General features: G+C 29.8%; 1 protein-coding gene across 2 annotated transcripts in view; it reads right to left on the bottom strand.

Annotated features, from left to right (window-relative positions):
• Positions 1 to 19,231, bottom strand: part of LOC129960756 (glutamate receptor 1-like) — a 51,590-nt gene that overhangs the window by 17,943 nt on the left and 14,416 nt on the right. For both annotated transcript variants that reach the window (XM_056074367.1, XM_056074368.1), the window contains exons 2-10: positions 19,070 to 19,219; positions 15,077 to 15,340; positions 13,528 to 13,778; positions 11,001 to 11,156; positions 10,664 to 10,834; positions 8,521 to 8,631; positions 8,305 to 8,430; positions 5,776 to 5,988; positions 3,218 to 3,573 (exon numbers count right to left, since the gene is read on the bottom strand). In XM_056074367.1, the coding sequence (XP_055930342.1) occupies positions 3,218 to 3,573; positions 5,776 to 5,988; positions 8,305 to 8,430; positions 8,521 to 8,631; positions 10,664 to 10,834; positions 11,001 to 11,156; positions 13,528 to 13,778; positions 15,077 to 15,340; positions 19,070 to 19,219 (1,798 nt within the window). The remainder of the gene's footprint in view (positions 1 to 3,217; positions 3,574 to 5,775; positions 5,989 to 8,304; positions 8,431 to 8,520; positions 8,632 to 10,663; positions 10,835 to 11,000; positions 11,157 to 13,527; positions 13,779 to 15,076; positions 15,341 to 19,069; positions 19,220 to 19,231) is intronic.

Genomic DNA, 19,231 nt, shown 5'->3' with positions numbered 1-19,231 from the left:
TTTATTTTATACGTTCTACTCTGGCTAGCAGTATCTATCAAAATAAGCTTATTACTTATTTTATGAACCACTTTCGTCTTCTTATTGTTTATTAACACACTGAATGGATTTCGAAAGCAGGGTTATATGATTAATAGCATTTATTAAATTTATAAATACAGTGAAAATTCGTTATTTGTGTTAATAGCGAGTAATATTTAAGTAAGCTTCTAGTATAGCATTGAACACATATAAGTCTATATAAACGTATATATATTTCTCTGTTCAATAGCTTGGAATTTCAAAAAGGGGTTTCGTCACAACAAGGTACAAGAATGCTCCTCAGCCAGAATTATTTATAGAAACTCTAAATATTGTTTCATAGCTCTTCAAATGTTCCAGAAATTGTTATATTCCCACTGTACAGAATTATGTTATTCATTTGAAAATATGTAAAATAAACAATCTATTTTGTATATGTATTTTAATGAAAACCATTCTAAAGAAAGGGATAAATATGACTATTTAATTCTAAACATTCTTTAATGCATTTCCTTTTTTATGATTAGCGCATAATGATAGATTCGTTAAAACGATAAATATGCATTGCCATTATAGTGGATTTTTACTGTAATGTTCAATTTAAATCGTATCATCACAGATTTAGAGTTCCTAACTCGTATCTTAAAAACTTATCAGTTATCAAAAACTTTCTTTATTTAAATTTTATTAATATGGTATCGTTCCTTTGGTTTTTCTCATTAAAGCAGTTCAATACAAGCATGAACTGGTTGAAAATTTTCTCAAACTGCTATCGGAAACTTTCAGCAATTCCGTCATGCGATAGTTTTTTTAATGTTGTTGAAGTTTTAATGCAAATGAAATGTCAAATAAATTTAATAAAAAAGATGACTAAATGCTAGCTTTTATTAGTGCATTAAAGAGTAAAAATGGTTTTATTTCAAAAAATTTTCATTTTTCATCTTTAATTTATAATTCATTATTATATATATTAAGGAATATAGAAATTAATTTTATCTTAAATTCATTCCTGTTGGATCTTTCTAATGAAATTCACATTTAATTAAATTAATCTATTAACTTATAATTAAGTTCTGAAAACATTAAAACAGCTTACTGTCTCCAAGAACACACACAAAAATTTCAAAATGACAGCACATTAGAAATTGAGTGAAAAACTGATTACAAACCTTTACATTTACAAACATGAAATAAATTAATTTAAATTAAAGTGTATGAAAATAGTCACAATAAGTCGTTAAATACTTAATCGATAGTATTTAAATAAAAGCATATACTCTGTCTTGTCGTGGATCTCATTCTAGTGATACTTTTTTGCATTTGATGTTAGTATTAACCCTAATGAAAATCTATTTTAACATACAGCTATATGTTTATATGTAAAAATCTTTAATTAGTGACTTTTTAAAGATGCGTGCCTTTTGTATGCACTTTTATTTAACTAGAAATGTTTTCATATTTGTAAAAACGAAATTTTTTAATGGATTTTTCACTAAATTCTTGATATTGTGTAGTTTTAAAATTTTGTATACATGTGCGCTCTCGATGAAAAAATACAATTTTAATATTTTCAAAACTTTATTATCATTTAATCTATCAATCTGATTGATTTGTTTATTCTAAAGGAGAGATGCCATCTAATAGAGAATAAAAGGAAAAATGGATTACAAGATTACATCATATGTTTATAATAATAAATTAATTTAATTAACTAGAAAGCAGATAATAATTAAAATAAAAAATGTATATTTCTTTATACCTCAATAAAAGTGTGTTTTTAAAAGTTGTTTTATTTATATTTTATGTCGATATTAGCTCTAATAAAATTTTTTTTTTAATTTATTGCTGTTGGTTTACATGTTTTTGTCATTTTACAATAGGTCATTGAAAAATGGTGACGATTAATTAATAAGTTTTTATAAGATTTGAACACAGTTTTTAATTTTAATTATAAAAACAGGAATCAAATTAGAAAAGATACAATGAACAAATAATATTGCGCCATTCTGATGAATAGTATTAATTTCTGCCTAGAAAATAGAAAATACAACATAATTCGTTGATTTTTTTTGTAGAGTTTGTTTTAAAATCAGTTTGGTAAAATATCTGCCAAAAGTCAGTTACGCTGTGTTAAATATCTTCCATCGAAAACAAAAGAATTTATTTATTATCTATTATCTTAAGTTTCGTGAATTACAATTCATACTAAAGTGCTGATGTGGATATTGGCAGAAGGGATACATATCACAGGCTATTTTGATCAATCTACTTGGTGTCTCAAAATTAGATCCGATTCTAGCAACCCGCCATAAAATTTCAAAATCATAAAATGACAACAAATCTAGATACCCATTTTTTAATCCTATTTTAAATGTTAAGATACATTAGGAATTAATTTTCCTCTCCAAACTGATCGTTCATTTATACATATAATTTTAAAATAGCATAAAATAATATTAGGTGTTTACAAGTATTTTAATCAACGACATCTATTGGTAAACATGGGAAGTATCTATATAAACGACAATGGTTTTGGGTTTTACCAATTTATTATAACTTTATTGTTATCATTTTGAAAGTTTTCCATTTAATATTATTGAGTTATTCAGTCTATAAAGACCTCGATCATGCAACGCTCCAAATTGCATTTTCGACATTGTTTTTTTAATTATTATTTTATTTGAAGAAATATGCTTCTGAAGCCTATCAGACACTTTTAGAAACTTATGGTGATGCTGCTCCCTCATATCCCAGTTGCCAGTTTTGGTTTCAACGATTAACGAGTGGTGATTTCGATGTCAATGACAAAGAATGGCCTAGAGGACCAAAAAAATTCGAAGACAGTCAATTTTAAGACTTATTGGACAAAAATGGGAAAATTGTAAAAAAAAATGATGGAAAATATTTTGATTGATATATATTGTACCAATTTTTCTCAATAAATGCCTTTTTAAAGTGAAAAAAATGATCAAAATACATGCAAGCACCTAATAATATCTTTAAGTCAGATCTGTAAATCAGTATAACGTCAAAATTTTCTGTTACAAACATTTATAACAAGGACAATCCATTTTAAAGAACAATTTAATAAAAAATAGCTTGATTCTAATGGAAGAAATACCAGAATCTCAAGATAGATCCATCAAATGAACATGAGACTGAAATTTTATTAAGCATTCTAGTTTAAAAACCATACCTAGGATAGACACCTGTTCCTTGCATCATTGAACTTCCTATGGCAAACCAAACATTCATTGTGATAGCATTTCTCCTACCCCATATTCCTGAGGCTGACTGAATACTGTCTGGAGCACCCGTGAACTTGGTGATGGCATGGAACAGAACACTGAAAAGGATGGCTGATGCTAGGATGCAGATCCATACTCCCAACGAAAAGGCGTTGAAGACAAAGAACATCGAGGAGGCTGCTGGAACACTTTGGGGGTTCTTCATCACTACGCTGAAACTCACCATGTCAAATGGGTCAGTGAAGTCTACAACTCTTTGGCGTTTTCCGGTAACTGCCAAATCAGCCACCGCAACGTCAGCTTTCTAGAAGATAGATTAGTGTTCATCTTGTTAGATTCATTTTTAAGATCATCATTCTTGTTTCCATTGAAAATTTAAAACAAAATTAAGTAGTAAGAACTAATTAGAAAGATTATTAGGTAAGATGTCCTTATTCTATTAAATTGAATATTTAAATCTTTCGTCTTCAGTCTCTTAAAAATAGATTTCGAAATCAGATAAAAGCAGTATCGGATGCATTTTGTTTTTATCTTATTCTTGAAGTTAGTAATCGTTTTACACAATGAGAAAGTTTTAAGATTTGAATACAAAAAGCAGTTATAGAACAATTTTTCACTATATATGTCTGTATATCTTAATCTGAATCATTATTTTCAAAGATAATGTCACATAAAATGAGCTTCGAGAAACGCTAATTTTAATTTCGTATCTTCTTAAAACCGAAAAATCATTTAAAAACTATATAAAAATTATATTATAATTAGTTAAGTAATTAATACCTTTTTCGAACTTTAGATTTATATAGTTTGCACGAAATTTTGTCATGTATCTGGCTCATTTGTGAAAAATAGTATTTAAGCATTATACAAGATTTTACCAAATTCAAGGCACAAACTGTTAGGCGCAGTAGGAAACACAAAAACTACCAAAAATCATGAAGGTTAGCATGATTGAAAGCGGCATCCAGATAAGCCAGAAAACATTGCTCGCCAGTGCTTAGATGTACTGTAGTATTAAACAATCTAACTACTTATGGAGTACATACAGCTATTTACATTGGCGACCTGCCAACATCAACTAGAGGATCTCAATCATCACTGAAAAAGCTATTTTTTGAAAAGGTTCGCAAATCCATTGTGAACCATTCATTAAGGTTGTGCCGATTTTCGATTTATCGAGAAAAAAAATCGTTATTTCAGAAAAATCGATTTTTTGATGCCAGTTTTCGAAAAATATAAATTTATGGAAAGCATGATCACGAATAATAGTTCACGATGAATCGCGATACAATAAATCGATATTCACAGTTAATTTGCGTTTTCAATTTCGTTTTGGTTATTGGTTAGTGTTTTATTTTGTTGCTTTCCATTCTTATCGATCTTCATACAAAATTTTGGTTAATATTTCTATAAATACTGTCATATTCTAATATATAAAAATAATTGTTTTAAGCAAGTCATTTTGGAATAAAGAGTTTTCTGTTCCGTAACTGAATGACACCATTATGGAAAAATAATTACGGTTATCAGAAGGGTGTTGACTATCCTTTTATTTATTTGCTAAATATTCATCTTCAGAAATAAAAGCAAAAATGATTAATTCAGATTAAATCCACAGTTTTATTCACTGCTCGTATTTTCACACACAAATGTAAGTGCATAAAAAAAAAGCTCTAATAAATTTTTCAAGAAGCTAAAAATTAATTTTTCAAGACAACAGATTTTGAATTCATGATTTTTTAAAACTACTTAATTTTACTGGTTAAAGGCGTTATTGTGTTGTTTTTCTTTTTTTTAAATAAAGAATGAAAGAAACTGAAGTTTTTTTAAATCAGCAATAAAAAGAGTACAATTTTAAAGATTATTATATTGAAAAAGCGCAATATTATAAATTGTAACATGCTGGCATTGCTTTGGCATTGACACACTTTATTAAAAGGGTTTTAACGCAATTATTTTCTAACTATTATTATTCAAAAGAAAGCAAATATTTTTTTTAATAAATTGAAATTTCCTTTTATTTGGAGTCGTTCTGATCAGGCAATATGTTAAGAGATGCTATTTATAACTTATAATAGCTATAAATAAATAATGATATCCCGATATATCGAAAAATATCGATATATGTTGGACGATATATCGCGATGATGAAGTTCGGTCATCGCCCAGCTCTAGAATCCATAACAATGAATGTCTATAAGTTTGAGAGTTGTGAAAATGAATGTCTGCATGTTCTCTCCAAGTGTATGGGCAGATATAGAGTTTTATAGTTTATAGTGATGTTTCCTGTCATACATTCCAGGGTAATTCTAGGTTGCTTTTCTTTGTGCTTTCTACTTCCCCTAACGGTTTGTATTCCGATTGTAGAATCGTCTTAAACCACAAATATCATTTCTCCAGTTTAATAATAAACTACATTTGTATGTTATAAAAAATGTACGAATATTTCAAAAAGTTAACTTTTTTTGCTGCAACTACTGCTTAAAATATTTAGTATTTTACTTACGCCTTGGATTATTTCTCCAACCATCCCTGACCATCTTTCTTTGGATGAATCAAATTTACCGTACGAGTTATCTTCTACCAAATTTATCATACATTTCATTTGCAGCATTCCACAAATAATATCGATCATGTCTTTACAGAAACCTTCAAAACGATCATTTCCTTGAAATTCACTCCCATTTTCAGCCTTCTTTATCATCATGTAGGGTGGACTCTGAAAAAAAAGTTTTTGTTTGTCTATTATAAGCAGCTCAGTAGAATTAGGAACAAGTTCTAACACAACGTGAATGTGATAACAATATAAGTATTTTTACTTTAATTATACATTGAATGTTAATTCTACCGTAACTATTATTTGCAAAATTCAAAATATTGACTGCTGATTTCGCAGTTTTTTTTAAATAAATTTTACTTGTCAGTGCATAAATAAAATCAATTTTTAAAACTTTTTATTGTTATTACATTTTTACTTTTTCAGCTTTTAATGTGTTTAATTTATAACACATTATTATAATCCAGCAGTCAATGTTTCTCAAATTCATCACCAGATGGCGCCTATTATATGAAATTTAAATTTATGTAAAATCAAACGATTATCTGATAGTTAAGTTCTGGCAGTTTTAAAATATTGTACAGTGCTCTCTTTAAAATCCTATACTTTGCCTATCCTTCTCCTCTAATAAACCGGCTTTTTCAGAAAGACAAATGAGGACATTTAGTGGAAATCAAATCGCTTGTCCTTGATATTGGGGAGGCTTGAATGATAGGCTACAGCTGATACGTTAATTTATATTTTGTAATATTTATTGTATATATTATAACTTTCTGTATAAATTTATTTGCTTAGGGCATTAAACATAGGTTTTATTATTAAAATGCGTTTTTTTGTGAATCTCTATTTATCCTGTACTTTCGTTAATTCGGAATTTTTCTGGTCTGATATCGGCTAAATTATTGAGAGATTTTTATATATTCATGGGGAACACACAAACTGTACGAAATTTAAGATCTGTAAAACATCAGAAAGAGAGAAAAATTGATTTCAAAATTCCATCATTTTTATAATGATAATTAGCAATAATCATTATAAAAATGATCCTTTTTATAATTCATTATAAAAATGTTCAATTTTATAATGATAATTGTATAATGGAATTGGCAAACATGAATTAAATCAAGTCAATAAAACTCAAAAAAGTATTTTGGAGTGTCATTGATAAGATCTTGGAGATTCAAAAATGTTAAAAATATTTATATTATGAACTGAAATATTATTTTGGCATCTGTCTCATTTGAGATTTTCGACATCTTAATATTCATAAAGCATTTTTATATTCAGCCAAAATCTAATAAAAATAATTCAAGTTTTGTTTGATAGTTTTTTTTTTTAATAAACGTGAAATAAGCTTTAGAAACTTAAACTTATTGGTAGAAGACAAATTATTTTCATTCTGTAGCTTTATCTGATAACTTTTGTCCTGGAATAATATCTTTGATAATTATAATTTGTAGACTAACGCTTTTGAAGTGTGTCAATAAATGGAATCAACTCATGAAACTGAATATGGTTTATAAATGTATGAATATACATGAACATTATAAATAATTCAGATTATAGAGAAGCAAATGAAATATTCGCTGGACCGGATAATGAATGACTCTATCCCTTGAGTAATCATGTAATGTCACGTACTCGTGTTGATATGGATAATATATTTAAGTGGACGTATTATGCGAGGTATAACGATATTATCCAAATGAATTAGACTCTGTCACGTATTTCTAATTAACAGAAACCAGCATCCTTTTGCTAGCTCCTGAATACTATTAACGCTTAAATAATGTATTAAGATAATGTAATGAAGGGGAAAAAGGGAAGTTACCTACAATTAGTGATACAGCTCATGTTATCTGTTTCAAAGGAATAAAAAAAACCCAGTAAGTCAGATGAAATAGTTATTCCTTTTATGTATATTGTCTCTGATATTTAAAAATAATATATATTATATATATGTATTAAACCCTAATTAATTTCCAAAGTTTTATCTTAATTCAGCCCATTTTCATTTCATTCTAAAATGTTCTCTTATTTTCTGACCCAATTCCACCTTCTTTATGTCATTAATGCTACAGATGCTCTGTAAAAGTGATTAAATCAGCTTCTCACACTTTCAAGATAATCATTTACAATTTTTCTAGTTATTCAAAACATATTTTCATAAAATAATTTAGCAAAATTACTATTCGTTTTATGATTATGTATATTTCCTCTGTTATTTAAAACAATGAACATAAGTGAAATCAATGGACATTTATATCGAAACAATTCAAGTTACGTAAAATGAATTTTTGCTCATTTTATGCAGCACAAAATTTGCTGCAATTTTTTTTTTCTTGACTGCTATAAAGAAAAGTAGAATATAAATGTAATATGTAGATATGCTATCACTTATTATGATAGTAGGTTTTCTTGATTTCTATAAAGAAATGTATATATATAAATGTAATATGTAGATTTGCAATCACTTACTATGATTGTAGTTATCCGAAGTACATTTGCATCTGAAACTTGTGGTAAGGCTCCGGGTTTATATGACTTAGAATTGCTATATCTTCGAATTCCCCCAAAGTTTCCAGTATCTGTCCAAGATCCAAACTAAATAAGATATCACAAGTTAAAACTTGTATCGCAACCTAATTAAAAAAGCTTCGAGACCGAGAATTTATAGAATCAAATGAGACTTACTTCTCGGTATCCTGTTGGAGTTGACTGCACTATGGTGAGGTTTATGTTTATTCTAGTTCCTTTTATTTCAGGGTACTGTATATTACCTGTTAGGCCCTTTCTTGTATTAGTCTAAATGAGAAATAAAAAAAAGATTAAAAAAATTACAAAAGAAAATAAATTTTAAAAACCCTTCAGTATATTTTGAAAAGAATATTAATAAGAGTTGCGATAATTATTAGTTGTGGACTTATTTTCTTTTCATTTAAAATGAAAACTTGAAATACGTAATAATCTAAAAGAACTAAAGATATAAAAAAAAATTTTAAATTCTTACTTAATCATCGCAATTTTTGTTAATTTGATAAGTAAAGTCATTGACTATTTTACAAACATTTTTAAAAGTAAATAAAAAACGCTATTTCGTTTGATAATAAAAATAAAAGCGACTTTTATAATTCATATCACTGTAAAAGATTTTGCTTTTGAAAGGATTCAGTGTTCTTCTAATTTCAATACAAAACAATTATAAAAAATTAAATTCCTTCATTTAAATTTTTGAAGTACAGTAATCAAAAACTTAAATATGCGTGATATAATGTTTCACTAAAATATGAAGGCAAAAAGACAAAAATAATGATTGAGATATTCATCTAAGAATAAAATTTCTAAGCATTTTCGCTGGATCTTTTTAAACTACAGAAGGCTGAAGTGATTTTAAAGCACTTAACAATAAATTATTTCCCCTGCATTTCGAAAAGGGGAGTACTTCATTCAACAAAAATGCAACAAAAGGCGGAAAACCCCAAAATAAATATAAGCTTTTATGAGATTTAAACATCATTCCTGTCGGTTTTCAAAAGGTAAACAGAATTATATTTCAAATAACTCATACTGTGATTCGGTAAATCACATCGCCTAAAGACACTCAACTCAAGGTCTCTAGGGTGGGATTGCTTGCAACTTAACTTCACGCCCTTGCACCTCTCTTTCGAACTCAGGAAAACGTTGTAAAACTTTCCCATATTAATGAACTGCAGGAAGAAAGAAAAATAATCAGCTTCTAAAATACGTTCATCATTTCTTCTGCTATTTTTACTAATTAGTATAAACAACTTCTAGCACAAAAAAGTCTTTAATATTATTTATATTAGGATAACGATCAATAAGTATCTAATTTTAAAATTTATTTGTCGCATTATATGAAAGATCTGTTTTCAAAAAATTGAATTTATTCTTTACCATGTCCCTGACGTGCAATAATTCCCGCATGGAGATTTACATGTTTTAAGTTTCATGTTTTCAAAATTTTTAAATTACGTTTATCTTTTCCACTCTATATGCGAGTTCTGTGTTTATATACTAACAGAAAAAGTCGATTTAGCCAAATCTTTGTGCATATAAACTGCAAGCACGCACAATAATTTTACCACTGGCTTCCTTTTTATGTTTTCTTCTGTTGATAGACCGTTTTAGAAACTCGAATGTTAGATCATTGAATGTAAAATATGAAATAAAATTTTCCATGCATGCTGTTTCTGAAATGCTGTTCTTGATTCATGCTTTTCTTAAATACAGTGATAAAAATCTTTTTTTTTCCCAATGACAATTTTTAGTTAACAGTATTACACTAGTAAACACTGCTTCGCGTGCTTCATGTCACCATAGATGTAATAAATGCAATTTATATCTTCAAATCTATTAATTTAATTCGAACTCATCAAATGAAAAAAAAATCTCGAAACAAAAAGTAAAAATTAATCTTTGGGGAAAAAAATCAATTTAAAAATATTCTTCATTTTAGTAGAATTATAGAAAGATCAAATTTTTTACTGAAAGTTTAATGTATCGATTTTTAGAAAAATATGAAATCTCAGTAATACATTGAACTTGATTACTAGAATAATTCTCATCTTTCCATACATGAAAAAGTAATAAATTCAATAAAATTTTAAGATTATTTTGTGATTCATTTGTTTTTGTTACTACATTCATTTATAAATATTCTAATATGTGAATATTTTTATTTATTTAATTCATTTTTTATTTATTTCATTTGTTTTTTGAATACTAGATTTCCAGTTATAAGCCTTTTGCTTCAATAATAAGTTTAAATAAATATGTAAAAGTACATTACAAATTCAAATACTTTATTTGAACTTGCCTTCTTAATTATTTGAGCTATTCGCCCATCCACTTGACCTTGAAAGCAATCTTTCATTTTAGAGCTGAAAGGTTTCATAGCATAAACAGGTGGATTCATTTTCCTGTTCCATATCATGCTTATTGCTTGTGACAGAAACATTGCGGCGTCGAAATAATAATAGTCTGAGATCTGAGAAGAAATGAATTTAATTAATTATAAATAGAAAAACACTGGGAACAATTAAAAAAAAAAGACATTTCGTTAGTTTTCAATCAATTTTGATATACTGAAAGAGGAAAATTTATGAAATTTTAATGAACATGAAGTCTAATAAAAAAAAAACTTTTCAGCTCACAGTTAAGTCTGGTTCTCCATCGGGTGATCGATTTCCGAGCAATTTCAGCCATTCTTCTTTTATATGGTTTACTCGATCAAAGTCGGGTGGCAATGCCAGAAAACCAGTTATCTTCAACAATCCAAATTCGTGTAAAGTCCAAAACTTCTCTAATGTCTTAAAAGGAAGGAAAAGGAGAAATTTGTAAATAAAATGTATACATTTTCATATCTTTTGTCATAAATACGAGCGTAAAAATATTAATATTATTCTAACAGTGTTCTGTTCAAATATGGTTATTTTGTATATTTTTAGAACTTATCCGCTGTCACAAAAATATTAAACAGAAAAAGCTATGTATTTAAAATAATAATGATAAATATTGTTTTTAATTGGATAATTTTTAGGTGAGGAAATATAGTGAAATTTTTATTAATATAGAATTTTATTCTACTTTTTTCAAAAATTTATAATAAAATTCAAGTTATAAAAAATATTTGCATTTGAAAAAAGGACTAACAAATACAAATAAAAAAAGAAACTTTTACAAAAATATCGGGGTCAGAAGTAATTTGCTTCTTTTTATTTTTTTAATTTAAGCATATTTATTTTTATATTCCTGTTTTGTTGTTTGTTTCTGCATGCATGCATAGTGAAATAAATGTATAGAAATATTTAAAATGAAAAATTATTGCATGAAAAAAGTATCAAATAATTCGGATAAATATACTAATATATTCGTGATTTGTTTCTGTAAAATAAAAAATTAAGAAATATATCTGTGCAGAGTTATCATACTGAGTTCCTGAAAGAACTAAATTATTTTTATTTGATGAGAAATTCGTGTTGATTTCAGACATTAATACCTAAAATGTACAGACATTGACTTTAATATACTTTTAAGGTCAGCAATAAATTTTAAGATTGGTCATTTTATTATTGAACAATAGTTGTGAACTTAAATCAGGAAGGTTATATTTGGATATACTGTGCGATACCCCAACCTAGCCTGAGGTCATGCGGGAAGAACAACCCCACCTAGCACGAAGGAACAAACTAAACTTGATGATATTGGACCCTTGCAAAAAATAAAGAACCCTCTAGAGAAAACGCATATTGGTACAGAAAAAGACATTACATTTTACATTACATATTAAGTTGTAAAACATTAAAAATGCATAAAATACATCAAATGAGCGTTAACTTTTTACATTAGGAGAGAGCTAAAGACAAAAGCTTTGATAAAATGTCCCTAATAGAAGATTTACTGACTACAACATTATTGTGAGATACCCCGATCTAGCCAAAGGCCATGCGGGAAACCTCATGGGGCCGCCGAAGAGCAAGCCCACCTAGCTCAAAGGAACAAACTACAGTTGATGACATTGGAGCCATGCAAACAATAGAGAACCTTCTAAAGAAAACGCATATTGGTACAGAAAGAGAATAATAGTTATTATAAAAAAACATTACATTTTACATTACATATTAAGTTGTGAAACATTAAAAATGCATAAAATACATTAAACGAGTGTTAACTTTTTACATTAGGAGAAAGTTAAATACAAAAGATTTGACAAAATGTCCCTAATAGAAGATTTACTGACTGGAATTTTTATGAGTTCTTCGAGACAACCAATTTCTTGACCATCTGAGTCTGTGTTCTCGCCATAGTGCACAGGCTTTGATCACTTGATTTATAGATCCTTATAAAAATTTTATCATTCATTTTTTTTTCAATTTTTAACACCATTCATAAAGAATTGTCATTTACTTATGCTTTTTTATATATTGCAACTTATTTATATTTGTTTGAGAAAGCATGGTGTTTTCCCACGAGTACATGAAATTAAACTTTTACCAATAATATTTCTTTCTAACTGCTTTATTAATGAAACTAGCAGAACTATTAGAATTATAAGCTATTAGCAGATAATTAGTATTTATACTATTTCTTCATCCGCAACTGATGCAGATTTCTGATGAATTGAAATATTTAAGATATAAAGCTGTGATAAATGCATTCCCTCCACATTGTGGCAGGCGCACGTACACAACTCAATGAGAAAAAACTAAACCACTTTGAGTTGAGGCGTGGACTAGAGAACTTATAACCAAACTCCAAGCTAAATTTTATGAATAATTAATTGATAATATAAATGTTTGATTTTTTAAGTGCTTTGTATTTATATTATGTAATTGTCTAATAATAATGCAGTAACTGAATTGTTTTAAAAGAGCAAACTGATGTCATAATTTGCACTTCATACTAAACACTATTCTTATGATGGTGCATGTGTATCTGTTATGAGTACAGAGTGCGCTCATTTGTCTTAAAATTTTTTTTAATTAATTTCACAAAAAAAGATATAACCAATAAGTTTCTGGAGCATTTTTCCTTGGATGTTTTTTTAAATTGCATATTTTTTTTTTTTCAAAATTTGTTTATCGATTTTTTTTATCAGTAAAAATATTAATCTCTTTGAAAAATATTAATTCAATTTTAAATATTTTTTAAAGCGATAAAATAAAGAAAGAGTATTCTTACTGGTTCACTTAATACAAATTGATAGTTTTTCTTTCTGATGCCTGTGTGATGGACATGAAGCTGAAGAATGTCTCGAGCAAGTGAAGCATCGGTATCAAGAATAACATGAAAATTTCGATGTTTTCCAGGATTATCAAGAGTCTGAAGATATTCTATTGCTTGTCTGGCCGAACTTACCCTTGTGATACCTAGCAATTTCAATTTTAATGCTCCATACCCGACACGGAACATTATTTGTAGCTTTTCTGGTCCTAGAACGAAAATTAAAAGATTCGTTTAGACAGCATATCAATCAATAATATTTTCATGTAGCCTTTCAGTCTGTTATATAATACTTCTGCAAAAAAAGGGCTCTGTAGAAAAGTACTAATAAAAATTCACACAGAAAGTATAAACTACCACTAAGAATGTCAGCGGTTTGATGAATTTTGGCGACATTTGCAAAAGCCTCATTATTTTACAAAAGAGCTACAAACCTTCGATTTAAGGAATTTATTGGAACGAAAGCTTATCTGTAAAATCGAAGGTCCGCTTAATTGAGAATTATATAATGCAAGAAAAAAGGCTCTGTAGAGAAGATATACAAATAATACAAAATTTACAGAGAAAGTATAAACCATTTCTGAGAATGTCAGCGATTTATGAATTTTGGCGACTTTGTTTCAAGTGATTTGTGAAAACCTCATTATTTTACAAAAATGCTGCAAACTCCAATTTATATGAATTCATTGGAACCAACAAATTCCAACAAAAACAAAACAAAAAAATGGAAGGTCCGTTTAACCAAGAATTATATTATTAACAGTGGGGGATGCTGTTGTATTTGAAATAGTTTTATATAATATAAAACTTAAGTATATTTATCACTTTCGTAACAAAGATTTTCCTACAATTGCGCATTAAAAGAATGAAAAATTCTGGCTTCAACATATTATTTTTCCTAATTACATTAGCTACATCCGAAAGCTCTGATCATTACATCCCAAATTCTTTTATTCGAGATCCATTAAATGTGGGAACTGATTTGCTTGAGATACCAAGTTTGCTATGTCAGTGGTTTAGTTTGAATTATTGTTTATATAAACTTAGAATTGCAGACAATGTCTGAAAGTGAGTCGGATTTAATTGCAACAAAACTTTATCAAGTTTGTTTCTTTTGCTGACTGGTATTCAATTATTCATTTTATTCTGGTGTTAAAGTGCATTTTTTAAAGAATAAATAAAAGATTTCATTTTCTGGAAAAAAAAGTTGAAAATTATTTCAGATGTAAAATATAAATATACATACTAATACACAGTATATACACACTAAATATATATATATTCGCATAAATGCTACAAATCCGTTTCTCCTTATTTTATTTATAATTAATACCAGTGTGACGACATTTATTTTCTACATTATTAAATAGAAAAGTTATCATTAAAATAATAAGTTATATCTTTGCAGTAAAAAATATTCAAAATTTCCGAGTTGGCTATAATAAATAGATTAAATACATTTACAATGCCAGGCAATTCTAATTTTCATTCAAAAAGATTTCCTTACCATTTTCGTCGTCGTAAATATACACTATCTCCTGCCATCTCAAATCTCGTATAAGATCTAAAATGGCTCTAGTAGTGCTTGGACGAATTCCAACAGCAAACTTTGCCATGAGATCTGGAGCTTTGGGATCATCCGGAGTCTCCACCAGTTCAGGACTGACCAAAGAAATATTGTATTCATTCGAATAGGAAGCCAGTACTGGGAAATAAGAGGAAGCAGTTGGGGTCAAAATAGCTCCAACTCCTTTGTTGAGCAATCGGCATACTGAAAAAGAAATCGAGTATGAAACTAAAGCTAATTATTCGATTTTCCCCATATTAAAAAAGTCTCACTAGCGAATTTATTCTTGGGAGGACCATCTCGAACTTGTTGCTCGTAGGCAAGCATGGTTTTGGTTCTGACGGTACAAAAATGATGGTGAGGCAGGTGAATTGTTCCACTGCCGATGACGAAACGCTCCACCTTGTGAGGGTTCCATGCTTGGGGCGCTCGTAGTGGGTTTTTTTTTTATAAGTGATTCATAACGCTTGTATTATTATGTGCTATGGTCCGGTCACTCAAGTATTCGGTCTATATTTTAATAAGTATAGCTTTTCTTGAGATTGATTACGAATATCTTTCGTCTGAGGGAACAATCAACACGAAAACAAGGAATGGTGTATCAAGAAATATGATCATTGTAGAAATTCCGGATTCACTCTGGGTAATTCTATTAACGCGCCATTTCGAAGCTTCGAGGGTGCTATTTTGAGACGAACTTCGCAATTTTGAACCGTATGCAGATGACGAAGGTTATGCTCATGCTAGTACCTCCCTCTCTCACACACGTCACACCACGTCAACACGATTTTCAAAGGATTTAACGACTAATGATTTTTCTTTGTTGTAATCAGACCTGAATCTCTATTGTTGTTTGTTTGTTGCTTATCCTCCTTGGATTGAACACCAATTCAAGCCAAGAAAAGATATCAAGGAAAGAGGGGTATAGTAGCTTCTGAGGGTAAAGACCCTAGAACACCCGAGAGCAGAAGTCTGACTTTATCTCATATGAAGATGACACTCACATACTCGCTTGCATAACCCCTTTTTGCAGGGGGGGGGGGCTCTTTCACACACCTCAGAAATAGAACATAGGGTAAAGAACAACCCTGCCCGAACCAGGACTCAAATCGGACGTCCAGATCAAGGGGAAGATGTGCTACCCCTAGGTCAGGACGCCGGCACCTGAAACTCTAAGACCCCAAAACCGAGAACTTATCACCAAGGCACCACAACCCCCTAAATTTAGTAAGTTTGTAGGTATCTTCTGATGATGAGTCAGTCGTATACCCTTTCTTTCGTGTGCGCGCTGCAGGAAGCACGTCGCAAAACGATCAATTTTTAGAGGGGTGGGTGACAAAGTCTTATTTATTATGATCTTCATACTTTTAAATCGCAAGGGCAATAGTCAAGGTGGTAGTTCTTATTGAGACTATTCACAATAATAAAAATATATTGTTGATAATGAATGAAAAATATATAATTGAAATTACATTATCACAGTTGGATCAAAACAAATCAGCAGTTGCCAATTTTCAAAAAGAAAGTAGAAATGTGAATGGGTGGGTTCAGTCTTCACTGGTATGCGTTCGAATTATGTCGAAAGTTTTTAATGCTCCTTCAGGGAAAGAACAAAATAATTTTAAGTAAAATTATATAAAAAATTATTTAAGAATATGTTTACTATCTCAGCAGATTGATTTTCTAAAAAATACGTGATCGAAAGCAATTACAAATTTTTTCGAACGAAAATACTTTATAAAAGATATTTGATCAAAAATGAAAGTTTCATCATTTTTACCCACCAAACTCATTTTTATATTCATTTATTTAATTTAGATAAAAAATAATCGTTAAAAAATGAACCGAATTCATGGCAATACTTTTATATTTCATCAGACCGCGGCTGCAGTAAATAAATCAAAAATATTCCGGGTTTGAGGTTATCTAGTTTAGCTCTATCCAATTTATCAAGAAGGTGTAAAAATCCAGGAGAGAAAGTGTCGGTATTATCTTCGGGATTCGAACAGTATTTCAAACCGAGTTCGGTTCCTAATATTTGAATTCATATAACGTTATTATAATGAAGGCCATTTAACCCCTTGACCTGCGAATTTAGTTAACTTTCTAATTAGATGATACATTCTATCTTGGACATTTATTATTATTTTAATTCCTATAAAAATATAAGGAGAATTTGAGATATTGAAGCGTTTCTAAATGACTTTTGCATATTAAATTATTTAATATTTTCACTCAATTGCAGATTTAAAATTAAAAATTCAGTAATTTGATGCGCTAGTCAGACTTGCCGTTGCATGGGAAAGGGGTTAATAAATCATCATAACACTCAATTATGACAAAAATCGCATGAACTCAGGATTGTTTTTTGGCTCTTGTCTCCCAACTGAAGATCAAATCATAAAGAATACCTTTCTATTACATAAAATATCTGCCATGTATTTGCATTGTCAGAAGTAATACTTATACCAAAAGTCTACCCATTTACCTCAGGACAAGTAGTGAATTATTTGTAATCTTGAAGATACTTAAAGCAGGAAAAGTTGTTAATACAGTGATTAAATATTCAAAATTGTCACTTTTTCTATGTAAATCTGTACCAAATCAAATATGTAGTGTGGTTTTATCTGAAGTTTTTTTTTTTTTATAAACTAAGCAATCTTGCATGCGGTGTGTATCATAAAACTCCCTAAAAATGTTCATTACTTCGAAAATAACTCTTGTAAGTGCATTACGCATTTACTATAAAATGATAATAAATTCTATTATATTTTGATTAATTATAGGCCCAATCAAAAAGCACAATCTGTAATACAGTATGCGTCAAAATATACAGTACTGAAACTCGCGCACCTAGAACACATGGTTGCATTTGTCGACGAAACATATCTCTAGCTACACGTGCTCGCAGTAGTGAAAAGGAAGTTGTGCTGGGCAGTTGTTGGAAATGGGTCTCTCGATGGAGGAAAATGTATTTATAGTTGAGCCTTATTTCCGCTCATACGGAAGCGGTTGTGAAGGTGGACCAAGTTTGAAAAAGGTGGCAGAACAATTCCAAGAGACTTTTAATAAGACAGCACCAAGTAACACAGTTATGCTGTCTATTTTTACGAAATTTCGCCGTCCTTGAAGTGTACTGAGTGAACGGAAGGGGATGCGTACTTGTGGGGAATGTTAAAGGGGAGTGTGTTCAACTGTGAAGAACTAAAAAGAACGTGAGAAAATCATCTCTTTTTGCAGGAGTCTTCAGCAACCTTTGTTTCAGGATATGTTTGAGAATCTACGTGAATAACATGGACACTGTCTACAGCGAGGCGGTACCCACTTTGAACACTTGCATTACACATACCGTGATAAATCAGCAAAGGCCGGGATAGTCTGGTTGGTAGAGTGTTGGATTCGCGTCCCTTAGGTTGCAAGTTCGAACCCCACCGGCCGAAGATTCTCCGCGTGCTTGGTGGCTGACGCGTGTATAAATCTCTCTTGGTCACAAAGTCCTCCATGTCGAGAATAATACCACTGGGGGTACTGGATTAGGGGTGATTGTTCTCTGATTCAGGTCTAAATTGCGGGATAAATTGTGGATGAGTGAATGATGTCCGCCCTGTAAAAAGGGTTGTGACGTGTGTGTAGCTAAGTCGTTCTCTTGGCCCTGGATGGCGCTACTATAAAAACAAGAGACGCTTCCCCACCGGTTTAAAATCGCTTGTCCATGGCAAGTGCCATAAGAAACAACGACGCGTTAATAGTGTATGTTAATTTCTTTTGAGGAAAAATAAACTCCCAGATGACAATAATGTAATTTTGTTCATCTTTTCATTTCAGTACTTTATATTTTGGCGCATACTGTATTTATTTAAACTCACAAAAGTTCTATGTAAAAAAGAAACAGCTTGATATATTTAATCTAAAATGTTCAAAAATCGGATGTACCTGCTTGGTGATAATAAAAGGCATCTTCATCTAGCAACTTTTCTTTAACTGCCGTGTAAGGTATCGGGAACGGACCATTAGATAGTATCCTCCAGAAAGCATTGTCAATGATTTTTTCGGCAACTTCATCTCCATCTCGCAATATAATTCCTGGAATAGTAA

Source organism: Argiope bruennichi, chromosome X2 (assembly GCF_947563725.1).
Source record: "Argiope bruennichi chromosome X2, qqArgBrue1.1, whole genome shotgun sequence".
Classification (NCBI taxonomy): domain Eukaryota; kingdom Metazoa; phylum Arthropoda; class Arachnida; order Araneae; family Araneidae; genus Argiope; species Argiope bruennichi.
Note: the sequence above shows the minus strand (reverse complement) of the source record. Positions and strands in the feature narration are given on the sequence as shown.